The sequence below is a fragment of the Pezoporus occidentalis genome, unplaced genomic scaffold (genome assembly GCF_034315485.1).
Source record: "Pezoporus occidentalis ecotype Australia unplaced genomic scaffold, CSIRO_AGI_Poc_V1 ctg217, whole genome shotgun sequence".
In the NCBI taxonomy this organism is placed as follows: Eukaryota; Metazoa; Chordata; class Aves; order Psittaciformes; family Psittacidae; genus Pezoporus; species Pezoporus occidentalis.
In genome coordinates, this window is record NW_026914040.1 from 1,110,262 (window position 1) to 1,126,395 (window position 16,134).

The 16,134-nt window shown below is 55.4% G+C and overlaps 2 protein-coding genes across 3 annotated transcripts; both read right to left on the reverse strand.

Annotated features, from left to right (window-relative positions):
- Nucleotides 1-24: 24 nt before the first annotated feature.
- Nucleotides 25-7,133, reverse strand: SMYD5 (SMYD family member 5). 2 transcript variants are annotated; one of them, XM_062619985.1, is made up of 13 exons: nucleotides 6,677-7,129; nucleotides 6,379-6,487; nucleotides 5,955-6,094; nucleotides 5,623-5,744; nucleotides 4,901-4,970; nucleotides 4,390-4,494; nucleotides 3,868-3,930; nucleotides 3,618-3,688; nucleotides 3,236-3,342; nucleotides 3,019-3,075; nucleotides 2,298-2,392; nucleotides 1,659-1,729; nucleotides 25-1,125 (listed from the first exon to the last, which is right to left on the reverse strand). In XM_062619985.1, the coding sequence occupies exons 1-13, from the start codon at nucleotides 6,776-6,778 to the stop codon at nucleotides 987-989; spliced, it is 1,251 nt and encodes a 416-aa protein (XP_062475969.1). In that variant the 5' UTR covers nucleotides 6,779-7,129; the 3' UTR covers nucleotides 25-986. The 2 variants fall into 2 exon arrangements, with proteins under 2 accessions (XP_062475969.1, XP_062475970.1); XM_062619986.1 differs by lacking the exon at nucleotides 4,390-4,494 and having other exon boundaries at nucleotides 6,677-7,133.
- Nucleotides 7,134-9,911: 2,778 nt separating this feature from the next.
- Nucleotides 9,912-15,223, reverse strand: NOTO (notochord homeobox). Its single transcript, XM_062619989.1, has 3 exons — nucleotides 14,965-15,223; nucleotides 12,188-12,396; nucleotides 9,912-11,367 (listed from the first exon to the last, which is right to left on the reverse strand). Exons 1-3 carry the CDS (start codon nucleotides 15,221-15,223, stop codon nucleotides 11,209-11,211), a joined length of 627 nt encoding a protein of 208 aa, XP_062475973.1. The 3' UTR covers nucleotides 9,912-11,208.
- Between the last annotated feature and the right edge of the window lie 911 nt (nucleotides 15,224-16,134).

Sequence of the window (16,134 nt, forward strand, 5' to 3'; positions counted from 1 at the left end):
CCAGTACAACCACCACAGCCCCACTTCTCACCAGTCTCGGTTTATTACGAACACCGAAGGGGACATGGCCCCAGGACGGGTGGGGATGAGCAGTGGGTGCAGGGCTGGTGGGGATGGCAGTGTCAGAGGTGCCCATGTCAAGAGGTGTCACCTTCAGTCCCACAACCCAGCTGCCACAGGTTTGGAGGAAACAGCAGCAGGAAAACAGCTCCCAAAATCCAAGAGGGGAGGCAAATATTCCAAGCACATCCCCAACCTGCTGCACATCCATCGCTTGGAGCCGTCCTCTCCCTCCAGCGTGGGCCAGAGACGAAGACAAGGCAGAGAGCAGTGTGGCCTCACGGGTGGCATGGGATGGATGACAATGCTCTGCTGCCAGTGACATCTCAGTGTAGGGAAGCCACACAGCCCCACGCCACGTCCACTGGTCTCAGGCATCTGAGCCACCTTCTGCAGTGTCTCTGTCCCACCTGCAACATCTTTTGCTCCAAGCTGGGGCATGGAATGGAGGATATGTAAGACCCCAGCTCCATAGTGTATAGATAGTGCTACTATAGACATTAAATAGTACCTCTTGTGCACAACACACGTACATACATATACACATGTTCCCCTCGTCCCCGTGGGGAAGGGAAGGATGTGTTCCTCCGCACCGCAGCTGCACAGGCACAGTGGAGCAGCCTCAGGGTGACCATCATGATTTCCCAGGGGCTGGCTGGACCCTGCTCTGCTCCAGCCTCCCCAGCCAGCCCCTCTGGGGACCAGGATGCTCCCAGCCTGTCCTCACAGGGAGGATGGGGACAGCCTGACACACACATACACACACAAGGACAGGCGGGAGCAGGGCCTGCCTATGGCTCCGCTGCTGCCCCACTCCACCAGAGCTCCTGACCCCACAACACAACCCTGTTCCTCGAATTAAAGCTGCTGCCTCCGGGAGGATCCTCATCCCTGTCCCTTCCCCCTCCTCTCGCCTGGGGCCAGGATCAAACATCAGTCATCTCGTCCTCCAGCTCAGCATCATCCGTCTCCCCTTCACCCTCCTCCTCTTCGTCTGATGTCACGTCAGCATCGTCGGCTTGCGCCAGGCACTTGGGACACGAGCAGGTAAACAAGTAGTTCTCCCTGGAAGAAGGGAGGGAAGAAGGCAGAGTGATGGTGGTGAGACAGGGAACAATCCCAACCCTGCTGCTGGGCAGGGCAGGAGCAGCCAGGAAGGGGCTAAGTATGTTAAACCCAGAGGAGTTCACTCATGCTGGGCTGGATGGGGTGGAGGAAGTCTGGGTGAGAGGGGGACATCTCAGCCCTGCAGGGTGATGGGACATGGGGATGGTGACCGTCAGCAGGCACCCCTACGCTGGAAGGGCAGAGAAAGAAAAGGAGGGTAAGAACAGGAAGGGTCTGCAGGAGGGGTGCAAGCTTGCAGGGAGAGAGCCCAGATCCTCAGTCCCTGAGGCTACAACACAAGAAGGGAGTGGAAGGAGCCTGAAGCACCAAAAGCACCACATACAGCATGCACACCCTGCCATGAGCACACCAGCTTGCACAGCCACACAGCAGGGCATACACGGGGCCTGAGGTGGGGATGGAGTCTGGGAGTGCAAAAAGGGGTGCAAAGGGGATCCCACATCCCCCTGGGTTCCTCCAAGCAGCTGTACCTGAGTATCTTGTTGCGGCTGTGTCTGCTGCGCTCCCGCTGGCAGCAGTCTAAGTAACTGATGCAGATTTCCTGTCAGCAGAGAGAAATGGATCAGGCTGAGAATCACAGACTCACAGAGTGGTTTGGGTTGGAAGGGACCTTAAAGCTCATCCAGTTCCAACCCCTGCCACGGGCAGGGACCCCTTCCACTAGAGCAGCTTGCTCCAAGCCCCTGGGTCCAACCTGGCCTTGAACACTGCCAGGGATGGGGCAGCCACAGCTTCTCTGGGCACCCTGTGCCAGTGCCTCAGCACCCTCACAGGGAAGAGCTTCTGCGCAAGAGCTCATCTCAATCTCCCCTCTGGCAGGTTAAAGCCATTCCCCTTGGCCTGTCCCTACAGCCCCTGATGAAAAGCTCCTCTCCAGCATCCTTGTAGGTCCATAAACCCAAAGCAGCACAATTTGTCCCAGTCCCCCTCCAAGTCAGGCAAAACCACGGCATCTGGTAGACCCTCCATGGGATGAGGTGTGAATTCTTCTGCCAAGACACCACTAGAGACAGGAGGTGCAGGGCTGGAGTCCATAGGGCTATAGGGGACACAGGGATCCTCTCCCAAAGGGAGACCAGCCCAGGTTCATCCAGACCCCACTGTCTCACCTCTCCTGCTTCGATGTCCTCCAGAGCCGTCAGATGCAGGAGGAAGTTGTTTTCTGGGAAGGATGTCTCAGCATTGGGGATGCAGCTGTGGTTACCTGTGGGAAAGACAGGACACAGCTCTGAGGGTGGCTCCAGAGGAAAAGGAAGGCAGAGGCAGTCAGGACTGTCAACTCACATGGCACCGTCCACTCACACTATGGGTCCAGCAGGACAGGGTGCAGGGCCAGGGCTCTCCCTTAGACCCACAAAACCCACTGTCCTGGATCACGCCTGGGATGCACAGCACCGCCTCTGCTTCTAGGTGCTGAGGGAAGGATGCTGCCCCAGCAGCCAGTCCCTGCTCATCCCTGCTCTGCCTTTAACACTGAGGAGCAAAAGACAACAGCTCCTGGTGCTGGGACATCTCCTCCTGTATCCCCATGGGCCAGCCAAGAAAGATTCCCTCCTGTAACAGTTCACCCAGCTCCATTTTGCTTGGACAAGGCTGGAGACAGTCTCTTTGCTAACCGCATACGTGGCTCCCAGAGATGACATGGCATTCAAGCCAGGACTGAGCTAGGTGAGATGCCAGGAGACCTCAAGAGAGCAGCCAGGCCCTGGGCAACTCCCATCCCACAGATGGGAATCACAAACCCCTTCTCCAGAGGCTGTGAGGAAGAAGTGAGCCACCCAGGACATCTCCCTCCTCATTAGTTTTCCTCCCAGTCCTTGTGTTACTTACAGCAGCTCTGGAGCACGTAGAGTCCTGATCCCTCACAGTTGAGGAATTCTCCTGACTCTGCAGCAGAGAGAAGGGGGTCAGAGCTTTGCATGGGCCACACTGCCCACAGACTTGGACCTGCCCAAGAAGCAGGCATGGACCAGGGGGAATGGGATTTCCCACTGCCCACTGAGAACCCCTCCTGGTCCCTGAATGCTGGGAAGAGTCTCCAGCTCACCCTTCTCAATGTCCTTGTAGAGCTGGTCGATGAAGGCATCCAGCTCCTCCCGCTGCAGCATGGGGAGATCCAGAGCATCACAAGCATGTACCCACTGGCTCAGGGAGCTGTTGGGAAGCAGAGGGACACTGTTACAGTCCCACAGTGCTGTCACTACATGGTGGGACCTCACAGCAGGGATTTAAGGGTTAAACTCATGGGTCTGAGTAGCAGAGGTCTGGCAGAGGGACACAAAAGGGTTGGATGTAGCCAAGATGAAGGAGTGCTTTTAAGTTTGCCTCTGCATTCCCCTCTTCCATCTGCACTCAGCCATCACTGGGTAATGGATTGAGACTGCACATCCTCTCCAAGCCGCATCTCTGCACCCAGAAAACCCCATTACCTTGTTCCTATGCCTTGGCCATTGGTCCCAACGAGGGCAAAGAGGGATCGAAAGCCTTCTGGAGTGAACCACTAGAGAAGGGAAATAAGAAAGCAGCTGACGCCAGGCCAGCCTGCAGCAGCACCCCAGTGAGTGCCTCAAATCCCACAGGGAAGCTTTGGAGGAAGCAAGGAATGGGGAGTGTCCCAGGGGAAGTTCTGGCCAGCCAGAGCATCCTGCCGTAGGCTAGTGAGGATGCAGCTCGACTCACCCTGCTGAGATGTTCATCATAAAGTGCTTCAGTGAAGAGCAGTCGCAGCAGCTCCAGCTGGCCCTGGCAGGACATGGCAACACCATCAGGGTGGGGAGAGGCTGCTGGGTGTCACACCCAGGCTGACAACGAGCCCATCACAAGCCACAGGGCTCAGGAGTCACTGGGGCTCCTCGTCCTGGCCTGCAGGGCTGGAGGCTGCTGCCCTCAGAGCAGCAAAAGCCACTCATCTGAGCAGCAAACATCACCTACTCAGCAGCTAAATACCACCCTGTGCCATCCCACAGCAAACATCACCACAGGAAGGAGCAGCATGTCCCACTGAAGCACCACAAGCCCAAAGCCCTCTAGGAAACCCATTTTCTGTCAGCTCAGCCAGGCCCTAATGGGAACACTGGAATTCCCACTTTAATCCCGGGATTTCCAATGTCTCCCATCCCAACTGTAACAGGGCTCACAGGCCTAGGCAGGGAGACAACAGGCTCAGGGCCTGAACACATCCAAAAGCTGCCAAAGTCTTACTTTAAATTTGTCCCCCAGCAGCTTGTGCACAATCTCCTCCTCTTCATTTGCTGTCTTATTGCAGAACTGGGAGAAGGTCTTGATCCACCATTCCTTGTCTTTAGCCTGACAAAGGAAGCAAGCAAAGGGATGGCTTTCATTCCCAGCCAGGAGACAGGGAGGAGAAGACAACCCCCCTGCACTCAGAGGTATCCAGCTGCTACTAAGAGCCACCAAAAGCAGTTGCATGGTGGTAGTTTATTGTCAGAATAAACACCGAGAAAGCCAAAGAAACAGAGTCAAAGGGAAGGCTCACTTCTGACTATTTTGGTATGGGAAAAAGGACCTGCTTGGCTCAGGACAGAGGAACCTCCTTTGCTGCTGCTGTCTCCATCACCAGGGAGCACTAGATGTTGAAATCTATCCAAGCAGGACCCCCCCAATCACCAGAGTCACCCAGTCCTTTGCAGTAACAGTCACAATGGGATGAGGAAAGCACACACTGGCAGCTGTGGCTCAGACTGCAACGTACCTGTTTGATGGTGGCAACCATGCGGGCCATCAACATGATGCTGGAAGTCTCTGGTGGATAATGCATGTTTCTGGGGGATAATTGAAGAAAAGAGATGAGTAGATCAATGCTGGTATGGAAATAAGAAGACAGAGGGAAGCAGAGGCAGCTGCCATTCATGTGGCCAGGCCTGCACTTGCGTCACACCAGTGTGCCCAGTGCTGCACTACCAGATGGGGATCCAGCACTGCTTAGGGTGAGGAGAAGCCTGCACCCACCTGACTGCTCTAACCAAATAATCCCATATCATCCCATTAAACTACAGCCTGGTCCCACAAAAAGCCCAGGACAGCAGCAAGAGCTTGGGTTAGTGACAAACTTTGGCTCAGGGATGTCACTTCTCCCCTCTGTGCCTATTTTGCCATCTACAAGCAGGGACAGCAGTATATGTACCCACAGGGGTGCTACAAAGAAGATCTCCCAGAGGCTGCAGATCTTCAGGATCAAGGGATGCACAGCTCTGCTTTGCAGCTATTTAACCAAGAGGAAAACGAGCTGCTCAGCCATGGGTCCAAACCCTTGTGGTGCCAACACAAATCCACCTGTGGCCACCACCACCCTCCAGCCACCCCGTGCAAGGATGCAAAGCAAGGATGGTCCTCAGCCCTGGTGCCATCAGCATCACCCAGCCCAGAAGAGCCACTTCCTCTGCCCGGGGTGCCACAGGCAGGTTGATCCCCTACCTCCATGCCTCCTGCAGCTTGTTGAGGGGGTGTGTGGGGTCATCACGGGACGGGCCAAGGCAGAGGACGTGGTGGTACTGCTCCAAAGCGGCCTGCCTGCATTCAGCACTGCAGTACGTCACCTAGAGCGAGGGGCACAGCGCCCAGCATTGGCTATGGAAGCAGGGAAGGGGGTCCTAGGCCCAGCTCTGCCCTTTCCCTGAGCATCTGAGCCCCAGCTCTTTAGCCATCGCGATGCAGAAGGGAAAGACACCATCCCAGGGCAGCACAAGTGCCTGGATGGGGGCTGTGCAGGAGTCAGTGAGCCCAAGATGACCACGGCAGCCCCATACCTGGCATCGGGGGCACTGCTGGTGAAGGTCTTTCCGGATGCTGCACTGCTCCGGGTGAGGCAGCACCAGGGAGCTCTTCCCCAGCAGCCGCTGAGCATTTTCCTCTGCTGTCTCCAAAGCCCGCAGGCAGTGATCACAGGCTGTGGGGAGACAGCGTGGATGGATGTCACATGAGACCACAGCCCTCCAAGAGAGAAGGGGCCAGAGCCCAGGGCAATACAGCGCAACCGGTACCAACACCATCAGGAAGTCAGAGAAGGCTCCACTGAGACCTTAAGAGCAGCTCCAGTGCCTAAAGGGGCTGCAGGAAAGCTGGAGAAGGGCTTGGGACAAGGGCCTGGAGGGACCCTCTCCTTGGGTACCAGGCAGCCCCTTCGGGACGCTGCAGTCCCCTCCCAGGGCCATGCCACCGCCAGCCGCTCACCTCGGTAGCTGTACAGCGCGTTCCAGAGGAACTGGGACGACACCACCGGCTTCTCCACGAAGACGGTTTCCCCTTTGCGGATGTTCTTGGTGGCGAACAAGCCTTTTCCCTGCCGAGGGAGACGCGCGGCTCAAGGGGATGCGCCCAAAGCCGAAGCCCACCCCCGGCCCAGCCTGAGGGGAGGCTGCCGCCGTTCCCCCCCCCTTTTCCCTCCCCATAACTGCCCCTTGCCGCAGGCTGAGGGAAGGGAAGGGAAGGGAAAGGAAGGAGCCCGCAGCGAGGGCACCGCCGGGCTCACCTTGGCGCTGCTGATGAACCGCGCCTCCGCCGCAGCCCCAGCCCCGGCCCCGGCGCGGCTCCCCGGCACCGCGCCGCACACGTCCCCCGCCGCGGCGGCCATCTTCGGGCGGCGACTTCCCCGCTCTGACCCGCCGGGGCGGGCAGCGCCTCTTCCTTTTCCTCCTCCTCTTCTTCCTCCTCCTCCTCCTCCGTCCCCCTCACCCCACACGAAGATGGCTGCCGGTCCCCCTCAGGGCTCCCCGCCTGCCATCACCCACCTCAGCCCCGGGGCTTTGGGGGGCTGGCCGCCATCTTAGCCCTCCCCTCAGCCCACCGCCGCTGTCCGAAAACAGCGCTAAAAAGCCCCGAAACGGGGCTGCGGCGCTTCCAAAACCTCCCGAAAATCCAAGAGGAGTTTTGCTGCCTCTTCCCTATTAATTCTGAGTTATTCTAACAGTATAGGCGTGCGAGGAATAGCCTTTATCTCCCTGTCAGGCGGGCGCGCCAGGGACCCCCCTCTCACAGTGAGGACTCAACGCCAGGCCCCCCCCCGCGCACCCAAAACTGCCCCGACTTTCCCCAATAAAACCTTGAAAACGCACTAATGTGGCTCCTCCACGCCGGCTCCCCCCTGCTGGGCAGCCCGCAAACGCTTCAATGCGGGTTTAGCTGTATTTATTAACCCAAACGCCCCTTCAGCCTCGGCCCATGAGGCAGGAGGGCTGCCTTAGCGCCGGGGCTATGGAGTCACCAGGTGGCAGTGGCGGCTCGCGGTGGGGACCTGCCGCCGGGTTTAACCCCGCACCCGGCATGGCCGGGCCAGCAGCACCTGGGGGAGCAGCCCCAGAGCGGGGCAGACAAAGCTCCCCCCTCCCCGGACACCTTCATTTGGGGGTCTGGTCCCAGTGAGCCGAGCAGCGGGTGTGCGGGGCACTGCTCCAGCGGGCAATGGGGGTGAAAGAGGACCCAGAGAGCGGTGGAGCAATGGGACCGTATGAATGGTGTTTCAGTCACATCCTCAGAGCTGTGTCCTGCTCGGCGCAGCAGCACAAGAGGGACGTGGAGCTGTTGGGGCGAGGCCAGAGGAGGCCATGGAGATGCTGCGAGGGCTGGAGCAGCTCTGCTCTGGAGCCAGGCTGAGAGAGCTGGGCTGGGGCAGCCTGGACAAGAGAAGGCTCCTGAAGGGGAGACCTGAGAGCAGCTCCAGTGCCTGAAGGGGCTGCAGGAAAGCTGGAGAGGGGCTTGGGACAAGGGATGTAGGGACAGGCCAAGGGGAATGGCTTGAACCTGCCCGAGGGGAGACTGAGCTGAGCTCTTAGGCAGAAGCTCTTCCCTGGGAGGGTGCTGAGGCGCTGGCACAGGGTGCCCAGAGAAGCTGTGGCTGCCCCATCCCTGGCAGTGCTCAAGGCCAGGTTGGACACAGGGGCTTGGAGCAAGCTGCTCTAGTGGAAGGGGTCCCTGCCCGTGGCAGGGGTTGGGACTGGGTGAGCTTGAAGGTCCCTTCCAACCCAAACCATGCTGGGATCCTATGATACCAACAGTAGGAATCCTAACCATTATTGTAATAACAGCATTCCATGTCCCATTCAAGGTTTCCATGCTGTTTGGCAGCGTGTTTCACGCACAGAGCATCCCATCAGCTTGAATCACGGCTCGTCCAGCAGCGCTTCAAAGGCATCTTCTGAACCAGGCCTGTGCTTACAGCATTAATGTGGAGCAGTTTGTGCAGCTGGACCAGGATTGCTTCTGTTGCTGCTGTTTGCAGAGCACAGGGGGAACACTCACTAACCTGGGCTTGAGCTCGCTGAAGCATCAGCCCAGGGGCTTCATGGGTTTGGCCCCATCCACCTGCAGACCAAGGGCCTTGCTCTCCAAGGGCAGCATCCCCAGCACCCCATGCTAACAGGAGATGGTGTTTCCTACTGTAAATGCAGGTTTATCTCTGCAGGAGCTGGCCTAGAGATAACTAGAGGTAACTCCTGTTATCTACTCTCACCCATGATATGGGGTCATCAATCAATCAATCAATCAATCAATCAATTTCCCACACACACACATTCCTTTAACATATATTTTGTCCAGAACAGGTTATTAAGATAAAAAAATCCCTCATTTTTGGGGAGGCTGTAATTACATTATGTATTGTGGGGGGGTTATTAATAATTTCAGCTGGAAAAGGGAATAGTTGAAAATGTGGTTTCCTTCTGGTTCTTTTTGACATTCCCAGGTTTTCAGCTGATCTCTTTCAAAGCTTTCATTGCTCCGTTGCAAAGGCTTCAAGCCTGAAATGAATGCACAGGTTCATCAGCAAACACACAAGGTGGTGGGGGGGGAATAACCCACACTGCTTTCTTATTCGTATTGGCATGTCAGGAATGGAAACGTGTGAGATGAAATGATCCTTCTGAGGAGAAATCAGCCTTTTGTGAGCTCTGGTGGAGCGTGGATGCTACTTTTTTGGCAACAGGGGTCTTTTAGTGGGAGGAAAAGGTGCATTTCTTTAAATTTCTCTTATTTTTAATTCAGTTTCCTCAGAAACACAAATAATGAGAAAATGAACATGAGCCGGCTGCAGTGTGCGCTCACAGCCCAGAAACCAACCGTATCCTGGGCTGCATCCAAAGCAGCGTGACCAGCAGGGCGAAGGAGGTGATCCTGCCCCTCTGCTCTGCTCTCGTGAGACCTCACCTGGAGCATTGTGTGCAGTTCTGGGGTCCTCAACATAAAAAGGACATGGAACTGTTGGAACAAGTCCAGAGGAGGCCACGAGGATGCTCAGGGGCTGGAGCACCTCCTGTATGAAGACAGGCTGAGGAAGTTGGGGCTGTTCAGCCTGGAGAAGAGAAGGCTGCGTGGAGACCTCATAGCAGCCTTCCAGTATCTGAAGGGGGCCTATAGGGATGCTGGGGAAGGACTCTTCATTAGGGACTGTAGTGACAGGACAAGGGGTAATGGGTTCAAACTGAAACAGGGGAAGTTTAAATTGGATCTAAGGAGGAAATTCTTTCCTGTGAGGGTGGTGAGGCACTGGAATGGGTTGCCCAGGGAGGTTGTGAATGCTCCATCCCTGGCAGTGTTCAAGGCCAGGTTGGACAGAGCCTTGGGTGCCATGGTTTAGTGTGAGGTGTCCCTGCCCATGGCAGGGCGGTTGGAACTGGATGTTCTTAAGGTCCTTTCCAACCCTAACTATTCTATGATTCTAATTCTGGACACAGCAGAAAGGCTGGATAACACCCCCCTGGCAAAGAGACATTGAGGTAGCGTTGCTTGCTCAGAAACCACAGAGCTGCCCAAATCTCCTCCCCTCCACACAGCCCCATCTCTTTTTTAAATACACTAGATTTTTATTAAGAAGTAAAGCAAATAAATAACACTTAATAAAGGGGAAAAAAAAGTTATTTCTATAAATAACAGGAGAGTAAAGTGATGTACAGTGTTCCTGCTCAGAAAGAGAGGGAATAAGTTATCCTGAGCTGACAGGACGTGGTGCCTGGTAACTTAGGACAGACCTGGGAAGACAAAGTGAGAGCCTGAGCACTGACAGCCTAACACACAGACAGGAAGGGTCAAGTACTTAGTCCTGACCCCCAAAGCCTCCCACCCACCAGAACCACAACTGTGACTGCATTGGGGGTTACAGATGTGCTCCCTGAACACTCCAGCTGTTTCCTACAGCACCTGGGTGTATAATGAGGAGAGAACACAGCAACAGGGCCAGAATCAGCACATCTGGACGAGGGGCAGGGGGTCCTCTGAAGTACCAGAGGTGTTGGAGAGCTGCCTTTGTAGAACCAATCCCTGCACCTCAGCCCGCCCCAGTGCTTCACTCCCTGCTGCAGCAGCAGGCGCACACCTGGGTGAAGTAAGGCAATGCTACAAGGCAGAGAAACCCCCCCCCCGGGATCTGCCCTCCAGGTTTGGGAAGTCAAAAAGGCAGCAAAAGCAAGGCACAGGACAAGAGGAGGCACTTCTGTTCCAGGGGCAGGATCAGACCCTGTGCATCTTATTGCAACAGTAGCCTGTGGGTGGGAGCAAAGGGCTTTCCAGTTGTCATAGGGGTTTTTGTGGTGATCAAGGCATCAAATGTGAGAGTTAACCAGAAAAAAAACCAATCAGGGTTGATTCTCCTCCAAGGAAAATCACAGATCTCCCTCCTAGGAGCACACAACCACACACAACACAAGTGAGCCCACGTTTAAACGCCCTTATGCTCACATCCAAAGACATCGTATGATTGTCACCCACCCCAGCTTCTCTGCTGGAAACTGTTCATGGTCCTTCAAGAGCAAACAGATCACATGCTATGTACCATGCCATAGCCATGGCACCTTCAAGTACAACCAGCCTGGTGATGGAAGCCCCAGGAATGTCAGCAAACAGCAGCCCAACAATATTCATGGGGTTCCTCTCCCAGCCAGCTGCAGTTTAGTCCTGTAGAGCTCCAGCTTTTGGATCCGGAGCGTGTCTCACTTGGAGCAAAGATGTTCCTGCATCCCTGGTATCTCCTTCAAGCAGACACGGCTCAGAAACCACCCGAGTCTCAGGAGCTGTTCAAAGCTCAACGTCCACGGTGTCCTCCTCGCGGTCCTTGGTGTCGGTGGAGTCCGCGCTGGCAGGCTGTATCACCCCAAACTGGGACAGCTTTGCTGCCTTCTGCTCCATGCTCTGCTTCCTCCACTTGATCCTCCGGTTCTGGAACCACACTTTCACCTAGCAGGAAAACAGCACAACAGCTTAACCCAAGGTCCGCAGGTGCCCCTTTCCCATGCTTCCAAGGCAGGCGTCCCCAAAAAGTCCCTCAAAGAGGGGGACATGCTCCTTCTCTGCTCAGGGCACAGTGCTTGCAAGCAGCAGGTGATGCTATGGAGGGCAGAGTGGTGCTGGGAGAAAGGACATGGGGAGAGAAGGATGCACAGAAGAGGTTCTGGCCAAGGGAGTGAGGAATCACCTCCCCAGGCTCCCTGGAGCCACCAAACCCATACACAGGTTGTCAGAGGACACAATGAGACACCCATCTCCCCCCGTTCCCGCTCCTACCCTCCATGTCCCCTCCAGAACCACCCTTTGCTCTCCCTTCTCCCCAGGTGAATTTAGATCCCACCACAGAAGATCATGTTGCTCCTTCCTTCCACAATAAATAACCAGTGGAAGCAGCAGGAACTTACTGGGAAGAGCAGGAAAAAAATGAGATCTGGTATCATAGAAGAGCGCTTAAAGCATAAACTGTCTCCAGAGGAGCGTAACAGCAGATACATTAGGTCAACCCAGCCTGAACTGTAAAGCAAGCATGTTTGTGCTCCTAAATGCTTTTTGTTCCACTTCAGGGATTAAGAAAAGGATGCTGTTATCCATAAACCATCTAAACCCATCTCACATCCCTCCAGGCACGTGTGGCTTCAATGTCATCTTGCAGCAAGGACCCACTTTGAATCACATCCTCCCCCCAGTGTCCTTCACAGCAGGGACATCACCACAGCCCACACCCCAGAACAGGATCTGTGCCTCCACCCCCATCTCCCCCATCCCTTACCTGGGTCTCTGTGAGGTGCAGGGTTGCAGCCAGGTCCACTCGCTCCGTGCCCACCATGTACTGCTGCTTGAGGAACTCCTGCTCCAGCCGCTCCAGCTGCTCGGGCTTGAAGACAGTGCGGACCCTCTTCATCTTGCAGGGCCCCCCAGGCCTCCAGGGCACAGTAGGACCCAGTGAGTTGGCTCCTACACAGTGAGACAACTCCAGACCTGCAAGAAAGAAGCAGTGAATGAATTGGGGGTTGTGTTCGAGACCATTCCTCCAGCCTCCTTCAGCTATAGCTAAAGAAGAGCGGGGGGAAAAAAGCACCAAAACTGAATAGCAGGGATGGCCCTACTTTGTCCCTACCTAAAATCTCATCTAGGCTCCCTTTCCAGTGCTCAGATGATCTTTTGAGGTGGCTTCCAACCTATTCTACAGTTCTACCCACAGAAAGCACCTGAGACAGGTCTGGACATGCAGCCAGATCCAAAAGAAGCCAGCACTCAATGGGGTGAGCAGGGTTTGATCTCCATCTGTGTATTTGTAACAGAAAATAAAGCCCATTGAGAGCTGCTGAGCACAAAAAATCCCATCTCTCTGGCTCAAGAAGTTCCTAATCACAGATTTCCTTTTGTACATTGAGATGTGTGTGAATCAAAGGCTGTGGTGGCAGGATGAGGCTTTATGAGACATCCCTGCTCTTAGGCTGGTGCCAGCTGGTCCTGTGACAGTGCTGGCGGGGTATTGTATGTTAATTGAGGAGCTATGGTTATCATCAGGCCACAGCTAGATAGGAGGCTGAGACCTGATCCACTTGTTAGTCCTGCTAATGCCTCTGCACACGTATTGTTCGACCTACAGAGACCAGAGGGCTAAAGTGCAGGCTGAGAGAGCTGGGCTGGGGCAGCCTGGACAAGAGAAGGCTCCTGAAGGGGAGACCTGAGAGCAGCTCCAGTGCCTGAAGGGGCTGCAGGAAAGCTGGAGAGGAGCTTGGGACAAGGGATGTAGGGCCAGGCCAAGGGCAATGGCTTGAACCTGCCAGAGGGGAGACTGAGATGAGCTCTTAGAAGCTCTTCCCCATGAGGGTGCTGAGGCACTGGCACAGGGTGCCCAGAGAAGCTGTGGCTGCCCCATCCCTGGCAGTGTTCAAGGCCAGGTTGGACACAGGGGCTTGGAGCAAGCTGCTCTAGTGGAAGGGGTCCCTGCCTGTGGCAGGGGTTGGAGCTGGATGTACATGCCCATCCTGCAGGTACAGGATCAAGCCATTAATGCTCCCCTAGTGCTCTTCAGCCATCTCAGCCCTTGGGCGCTGTGATGTGGCTTTGAGATCAGCTCTGCTTTGAGCAGAGGTTGGATGCAACAGCCCACAAAGGTCCCCCTCAGCCAGAGCCATTGCCTGGCGCGATCTGTGGGCTGGGCTGCTTTGGCTTCTATGGCCATACTGCTCATAAAGATGGCAATTCACACCCTGACTCCTCTCTCCTTTAATGACTGATGTTGGCACCTGGATCTACTTCATTTCATTACCTGGGTGCCAGTTCTGCGTGTGTTTAAGGCTTTGTGGGATGGAGACCTGACAGTTTAACAGCTGTAATTGCACAGACAACCACTTTCCTCATTAAAATCATTTCACCTGTCACATCTATTTTCTATTTTAACACGAGGATAATAGCGGGTGTAATTTCAAACGTGAAATACACCCTGGAAACAGCTTTGCCAGTTGTTTAACTGTATTTTCATACATGTGTTTGATAGAAAACACAGATTAACACACAGCTAGGGAAATGCTGTCTTCTAAATGAAATAAGAGTGGTTAAAAAGAGTTAAGAGTAGCAAACACTTTTGATGTTGGATATTGTAGCTGTTGGGATTAAATCAAGAGCTCCTTATACAAGTCAAATACGCGTTGGGCTGAGCAATGTTGAGATCAGGCTTTGCATGCTAAAAAGACACTTAATTTCACAGAAAATACTCTGAATAGAGGTAGTTCATTAAAATAGGTTTCTTACACTTATAAGAAGTTACAGTGACCCTCAGTGGACACACAGAGCCTGATGCACCAGCCAGTACCATCCATCACCCGTGTGTTTAACCCACATATCCACAACAAACCCTTCTTCCTTAGGTGTTTTCCAACTGAAAACACAGGTTTAGGGCCGGGTGCTGTGAAGCACTCGGCAGTTTCGCTTCTGTGAGCAATAACTTGTAGGGAGAGCAGAATTACAGACAGATGAGGGCAGGTCTGGAGGAAGAGGGGACCCCACACAACAGCAGAGGAGTTCTGACGTGATGGGAAAGGGATTTTAAAGGGTGAGGGTTTGGGAAATTACAGCAGTTTTCCGCAAGCACGATAAAAACACAGACACTGTGCTACCTTTCTGATACATTAGAAGAGAAACCAATGCAAAGCCACTCTTAAAACGCAGGTGGGGATGGATGCTGGTGGACCACCCCTTGTCCCCGACCCAAAACCTTCGGCTGAAGTCGGGCTTGAGGGCTGTAAATCCCGCCATTGGGGTCTCGCTTCACCCACGCATTTACCATTGGGCGTTAATGGTTAATATTAATTATCGATTAATAAAGAGGGGAATCAAAAAAGCATTAGGAAACTCTTCCCTCTCCCTCCACATTTCCCATCCCTTCGCCCCGCGGCTGGTCGAAAGGGGAAGAAGCAACAACCCATTTCGGGTGCCCCGAACCCCGTTACTGCCCGGGGGTGATACTCGCACCCCCGCTGCCTCCACAGCCGCCCCCCGACCACGCACCTCCCAGTACCCCCCCATCCCTCAGCTCACCTGCACCGCCCCGCATGGCCGCGCAGCCCCAGCCCCAGCCCCAACCTCCGGGTCCCGGCCCCAATCCCGATCCCGGTCCCGGTCCCAGCCCCAGCCCGGGACCCGCCGCGGGCCAGTGCGGAGCCACCGGGGCCGGGGGAACGGAGGTGAAGGCGACGGGGCCGCGGCGCGGAGGGTCCCGGGCGAGCAGCGCTTCGATGTGGAACGGGGTCTTGTGGGGCGCCGGGGCGGGCCGCGGGCGCGGAGGGCTGCGCAGCATGGCCGGGCCGGGGTGGCGGCCGCCCGCCCCGCAGGGTTATATGGAGGGCGCGGTGGGCTGGGATGAGCCGCGCTCCTATGCAAAGCGGCAACGGGGGGGCGGCCCCCAGCCCCCGGTCCGCACCGGCACCTCCACCGACACCCTTTGTTCACCGCACCGACACCCCTTCACCATCATCCCATTCCATCCAGTCCCTTCACCATCATCAACACACTTTCTTTGCCACCGGAACCCCCTGCACCGGACATCCCAATCCCTTCACCATCAACACACTTTCTTTGCCACCGGACCCCCCCGCACCGGACATCCCAGCTCCTCCATGGGTGTCCATTCTTCTACTCCATGGACACCAACACCCGCTCCAAACAGACACCCCCATGGACGCTTGCTCCTTCCACCACAGACACCCAGTCCCTTCCCCCCACACACACAACCCTGCTGGCACCCTCACCTTCGCCAGTGGAGACCCACATGGACACCTATAGCACCCACTACACTGACACCCAAACCTCCCATGTCACCCAAACCTTCCCCTGGACACGCTCCTTAGACCAGCCCACTGCTACCCATGGACACAGCTATCCCCTAGGACCGGCTGTGGAAGCCTGATCTCCCACCATGCCAAGGGGAGTGTGTCTGTGTGTACCTGCCTGGCTCTATTTGAGGGTGTCCATTGTGTTTGGGATATGGGAAAAGCACATCAGGAGCTCACAGGCCAATTGTGCTGTGGGAATTGAATTGTTGGTCTGCTTTGGGTGCCATTCCTGTGGGATACACCCAGAGCCAAGTGCAGATGTGTTGTGGAGAGCTGTGGACAGCACAGACCCCTCTCTCAGGTGCACACGTACCCAGCAAACACAGTGCCCAGCATTCCAACATCCACAAGCCCCAAAGTTGCCCTGAAAATTCAC

Coding starts and splice junctions, on each gene's coding strand:
- SMYD5 (XM_062619985.1), bottom strand. CDS start 6,778: ATGGCCGCCGCGGCGGGGGACGTGTGCGGCGCGGTGCCGGGGAGCCGC. Junction 6,095..6,378: donor CGCGCTGTACAGCTACCGAG/GTGAGCGGCTGG, acceptor GTCTCCCCACAG/CCTGTGATCACTGCCTGCGG. Junction 4,971..5,622: donor AAGCTGCAGGAGGCATGGAG/GTAGGGGATCAA, acceptor ATTATCCCCCAG/AAACATGCATTATCCACCAG.
- NOTO (XM_062619989.1), bottom strand. CDS start 15,223: ATGCTGCGCAGCCCTCCGCGCCCGCGGCCCGCCCCGGCGCCCCACAAG. Junction 12,397..14,964: donor GGCCATGCGGGGCGGTGCAG/GTGAGCTGAGGG, acceptor TCTTTCTTGCAG/GTCTGGAGTTGTCTCACTGT. Junction 11,368..12,187: donor TGCACCTCACAGAGACCCAG/GTAAGGGATGGG, acceptor TTTTCCTGCTAG/GTGAAAGTGTGGTTCCAGAA.